We start from the raw sequence: 6,000 nt of genomic DNA, 5'->3' as shown, positions 1-6,000 counted from the left end.
GCGAGTGTGGACTGCCAATCGAGCACTGCTATAAATTGCGAACAGTCCATTCACAAGTCAGGAACTTGTTGTCCTATATAACAGTTTGATACTTACTACGGTACAGAAACTGGCATGACCAGGCCTCGGACTCGCGACCCTTGGTACGACAAACTAACTCTCTGCCGATATCCTCTCGGGAGCTCTGCACGACAGACGAACACAGCTACGCTTTTTCTGTACTCCGTGGGTCAGATGTTACTTATTACGTTCTCCTGGATGACAGCACGCAGCACAAAATATATGGGGGTTTTGGTTGATACTCAGTCGATATACAAAGTTTGGTACCGATCTGACTGTCTGAAACCTGGAGGTTTAGGTGTTAGCAAAAATAATTAAAATGTTGCTTTCGTTGGCCTGTGTTTGTTATGTGAAAGAATGTAGATTACACAAAAAATTACGGTTTTGTGGGCTATATTAACTCATAGTATATGTGTACCACGTTCCATTTTAGAATCACGTCCTAATTTATCCAGTTTAGGGGAGATGGTGTGCAATGTGAGGTTCACAATTCATTTCGTCCTTGAATGTTTTCCTAAAACGTATTCTGGCAGCAGTAAGAAGTTCGTCCACAACGTTTCCTAGGAAAATGATCGATATGGTAAGTAGGGGAGGTTAGAAAGGGTTTTGTTACGTACACTTTTGGCATTACAGTAGAGGAAAAGACATTTCTTGATGCTGGAAGTCACATCAGTGAGTATATTTTCTGAGCTCCAATTGTTCTTCTTTCCGCTAAGAAAGTGTTCTCCAGTCTACGAAAGAACCACAGTTGTCTTAATCGTCTCACACATCTAAGTAGCGTGTCTAGCACTCGTACTACTAGTCGGGCAGCTTGTTACGCCGTCCGCAGACGGACACAGTCTTCGTCTGATACGGCGTCGGATGGGCGGCCGCCCGTCGACCAGATGGCGGTCGAGCCGGCGCTACGGTGCTCGCGGCCTAGCGCTGCCGTGGTGGTGCCAAAGCGGGGTCGTGATCCTGGTCGTGGTCGTTGTGGCGCGGTGCTGGGGGAGGGTCGTGCTGGCGGGAGGCTGTCGCGGGCGGCGGCGCCCTCTTACGGCGGCGGCGGCGGCAGCGGGAGGGGAAACAGGCGGGCCGTGGACAGCGCAGCCACCAGCAGCAGCAGCGGCAGCGGGGCGCCGCCGGGAGTCGACGCCGAGCCTCCGGGCGGCGCGTCGCGCAGCCGCTCGCGCACCTTCATGTCTGCCGGAGAGACAAAACATCCCAAAATGGTTAGGGCTTTAGTGGGCACTTGTTGACAAAGACTTGATACGGGCAAGTCTTCAGATCCAGATTGTATACCGATAAGGCTCCTTTCAGATTACGCTGATACAATAGCTCCCTACTTAGCAATCATATACAACCGCTCGCTCACCGATAGATCTGTACCTACAGATTGGAAAATTGTGCAGGTCGCACCAGTATTTAAGAAGGGTAGTAGGAGTAATCCATCAAACTACAGACCTATATCATTGACGTCGGTTTGCAGTAGGGTTTTGGAGCATATACTGTATTCAAACATTATGAATCACCTCGAAGGGAACGATCTATTGATACGTAATCAGAATGGCTTCAGAAAACATCGTTCTTGTGCAACGCAGCTAGCTCTTTATTCGCACGAAGTAATGGCCGCTATTGATTCCGTATTTCTAGATTTCCGGAAAGCTTTTGACACCGTTCCTCACAAGCGACTTTTAATCGAGCTGCGGGCCTATGGGGTATCGTCTCAGTTGTGCGACTGGATTCGTGATTTCCTGTCAGGAAGGTCGCAATTCGTAGTAATAGACGGCAAATCATCGAGTAAAACTGAAGTGGTATCAGGTGTTCCCCAGGGATGCGTCCTGGGACCTCTGCTGTTCCTGATCTAAATAAATGACCTGGGTGACAATCTGAGCAGTTCTCTTAGGTTGTTCGCATATGCTGCTGTAATTTACCGTCTAGTAAGGTCATCCGAAGACCAGTATCAGTTGCAAAGCGATTTCGAAAAGATTGCTGCTTGGTGTGGCAGGTGGCAGTGGACGCTAAATAACGAAAAGTGTGAGGTGATCCACATGAGTTCCAAAAGAAATCCGTTGGATTTAGATTACTCGATAAATAGTACAATTCTCAAGGCTGTCAATTCAACTAAGTACCTGGGTGTTAAAATTACGAACAACTTCAGTTGGAAAAACCAGATAGATAATATTGCGGGGAAGGCGAGCCAAAGATGCGTTTCATTGGCAAGACACTTAGAAGATTCAACACGTCTACTAAAGAGACAGCTTACACTACACTCGTTCGTCCTCTGCTAGAATATTGCTGCGCGGTATGGGATCCTTACCAGGTGGGATTGACGGAAGACATCGAAAGGCTGCAAAAAAGGGCAGCTCGTTTTGTATTCTCACGAAATAGGGGAGAGAGTGTGGCAGATATGATACGCGAGTTGGGATGGAAGTCATTAAAGCGAAGACGTTTTACGTCGCGGCGAGATCTATTTACGAAACTTCAGTCACCAACTTTCTCTTCCGAATGCGAAAATATTTTGTTGAGCCCAACCTACATAGGTAGGAATGATCATCAAAATAAAATAAGAGAAATCAGAGCTCGAACAGAAAGGTTTAGATGTTCGTTTTTCCCGCGCGCTGTTCGGGAGTGGAATGGTAGAGAGATAATATGATTGTGGTTCGATGAACCCTCAGCCAAGCACTTAAATGTGAATTGCAGAGTAATCATGTAGATGTAGATGTAGATGTAGATGTCTGTTGGCTTCTGTATCGAGCTGATGGAGGATGAAACTTTGACAATGCCAGCCACTTGTACTGGCGAAACTCAGAGAAACTGTCAGAGAAACGTCGGCCAAAATAACCCGAGGTAGAAGCCAACAGGTAATCTGTAGACGAGAGATTGTACCAACTAAACATTAAAAGACGTGATGGCTACGCTAAGGCTGTCTTGTTTGAGTAAGAAGATATATTCGTCACTGTTCGCAGGAGAGCTTCTGTAAAATTTGGAAGGTAGGAAGCGAGATAATGCAGGAAGTAAAGCTGTGAGGACGGGGCGTGAGTCGTGCTTGGGTAGCTCAGTTAGTAGAGCACTTGCCCGCGAAAGGCAAAGGTCCCGAGTTCGAGTCTCGGTCCGGCACACAGTTTTAATCTGCCAGGAAGTTTCATGTCAGCGCACAGTCCGCTGCTGAGTGAAAATCTCATTCTGGAAACATCCCCCAGGCTTTGGCTAAGCCATGTCTCCGCAATATCCTTTCTTTCAGGAGTGCTAGTTCTGCTAGGTCGGCAGGAGAGCTTCTGTAAAGTTTGGAAGGTAGGAGGCGAGATACTGGCAGAAGTAAAGCTGTGAGGACGGGGCGTGAGTCGTGCTTGGGTAGCTCAGTTGGAAGAGCACTTGCCCGCGAAAGGCAAAGGTCCCGAGTTCGAGTCTCGGTCCGGCACACAGTTTTAATCTGCCAGGAAGTTTCGTGTCAGCGCACACTCCGCTGCTGAGTGAAAATCTCATTCTGGAAACATCCCCCAGGCTGTGGCTAAGCCATGTCTCCGCAATATCCTTTCTTTCAGGAGTGCTAGTTCTGCTAGGTTGGCAGGAGAGCTTCTGTAAAGTTTGGAAGGTAGGAGGCGAGATACTGGCAGAAGTAAAGCTGTGAGGACGGGGCGTGAGTCGTGCTTGGGTAGCTCAGTTGGCAGAGCACTTGCCCGCGAAAGGCAAAGGTCCCGAGTTCGAGTCTCGGTCCGGCACACAGTTTTAATCTGCCAGGAAGTTTCATATCAGCGCACACTGCGCTGCAGAGTGAAAATCTCGTTCTACAATGTCATTATTACATGCGACGTGCAATTGCGAATATGCCAGTAAATCGCCGATTCTTTAAGAATCGCACTCCATGTATAAAGCAGCTTCAAAACTGTAATTCCTTTACAAATGAGTTAAAGTGTTACTTATTTGACGTGAAGCATGTGAAGGAGAAAAAGTTTTGAAAAGCTCTGAAACTACGTTTAAAATTTGTTGAAAGTAGCTACTGCTCTCGTTCTGAAACAGTGGATGAATATAATCTGGGTCATCTACATCTACATGGATACTCTGCAAATCACATTTAAGTGCCTGGCAGAGGGTTCATTGTACCACCTTCACAATTCTCTATTATTCCAATCTCGTATAGTGCGTGGAAAGAATGAACAACTATATCTTTCCGTACGAGCTCTGATTTCCTTTATTTTATCGTTGTGATCGTTCCGCCCTATGTAGGTCGGTGTCAACAAAATGTGTTTGCATTTGGAGGAGAAAGGTGGTGATTGGAATTTCACGATAAGATTCCGTCGCAACGAAAAACGCCTTTCTTTTAATGATTTCCAGCCCAAATCCTGTATCATTTCTGTGACACTCTCTCCCATATTTTTCGATAATACAAAACGTGCTGCCTTTCTTTGAACTTTTTTGATGTACTCCGTCAATCCTATCTGGTAAGGATCCCCCACCGCGCAGCAGTATTCTAAAAGAGGACGGAGATGCGTAGTGTAGGCAGTCTCCTTAGTAGGTCTGTTGCATTTTCTAAGTGTCCGACGCCAATAAAACGCAGCCTTTGGTGAGCCTTCTCGATCTGAAACCCCTCAGCACTTCATGTGAATAAAGAGCTAGTTGTGTTTCACAGGAACGATCTTTTCTAAACCCATGCTGACTGTGTCAATAGAACGTTTACTTCGAGGTAATTCACAATGTTCGAACACAATATATGTTTTAAATCCTGCTTCATATCGACGTTAACGATATAGGCCTGTAATTTAGTGGATCACTCCTACTACCTTTCTTGAATATTGGTGTGACCTGTGTAACTTTCCAGCATTTGGGTACGGATCTTTCGTCGAGCGAACGGTTGTATATGATGTTAAGCAGAAGCTGGTTCTTCACGCATCTCAATGTTTATAACGTAATATCTCCAGAACTATGTGTCCTACAATGATATAATTTTGGAGATACATTCAGTGAGATAGAATTGAGGGAAAAAAAGAAAAAAACCATGGACCACGAAGGAATTAGCCGAACGGAACGGAAATCGGTAGCTGTGATGTACGTTTACAGACAAACAAATGATTACAGTTTCTTTGAAAGTGTATGATTTTCTTAAATAGAAAGAGCTTTGCAAATTGAGTAACTCAGTAAGGCTGTAGTCCACCTCTGGTGATTATGTAAGTGGTTATTTGTCTTGGCATTGATTCATAGACATAGTTCCTGAGTTGTCGTCAGGGAGACTTCCGTAGCGCGGTCGATAGTCGTTTGTTTGTTTTAAAAGCTAGTGACCGCTTGTTGGCGTTAGTCAGCCAGTCAGTCAGGCAGCAGTAGCCGGCCAAGACACAAGCAGCAACAGAAAAGTAACCGATATTGTGACTTTTACGCGTTCCTAACCAGGAGGGAATTTCATAATATCTGTTTGCTTTAACAGTTTAGTTTCTTGAGTTTCTGCGTGCTAATTTAATGTTTAATAGCCACAGTTCGCAGTTGGGTAGCAAATAGTATGGTACTGTGTTGAACTGTAACTTCGTGACACGTATTGTAATACTTTGGCAATTGACGTCTGATGCTGCTGTATTCTAGTGCCTGTTGGCTTCTCAGACGGAAAAAAACTGACTGATATTTCGTTGGTATTCTGATATTCATTGTTATTATGTATTTCATTTCTTATTTTTAAACTAATGCAGATTTCAAATTTAATCTAGAGGTAGAACCCAACTCGAACTGGTTTGAGGAATTATCCTGGTATTATCTTGCAGCGACTAGGCAAAACTACATTTTCCTCATGGTAGAAACGCATGCGGGTGAAGCTACCCACATGCAAAAGCTATCAGTTGACTGCTGCTAGGATAGCACAGACAACAGTCTTCAACACAACCGGCTTTCGACAGGTCTCTTGACTTTGAAGTGGCCCATGACGTTCCAAAATAGTGTTATCGAGTGTCACGTGACCGCCGAAAGTAGACAGTTTGC

General features: G+C 45.3%; 1 protein-coding gene across 1 annotated transcript in view; it reads right to left on the bottom strand.

Annotated features, from left to right (window-relative positions):
- Positions 1–1,093: 1,093 nt before the first annotated feature.
- The window catches only part of LOC124613352 (neurotrimin-like), a 351,927-nt gene continuing 347,020 nt past the window's right edge, over positions 1,094–6,000 (bottom strand). Inside the window, exon 8 of the mRNA XM_047142049.1 lies at positions 1,094–1,242. Within this exon, the coding sequence (XP_046998005.1) occupies positions 1,094–1,242 (149 nt within the window). The remainder of the gene's footprint in view (positions 1,243–6,000) is intronic.

The sequence above is a fragment of the Schistocerca americana genome, chromosome 4 (genome assembly GCF_021461395.2).
Source record: "Schistocerca americana isolate TAMUIC-IGC-003095 chromosome 4, iqSchAmer2.1, whole genome shotgun sequence".
Classification (NCBI taxonomy): domain Eukaryota; kingdom Metazoa; phylum Arthropoda; class Insecta; order Orthoptera; family Acrididae; genus Schistocerca; species Schistocerca americana.
Note: the sequence above shows the minus strand (reverse complement) of the source record. Positions and strands in the feature narration are given on the sequence as shown.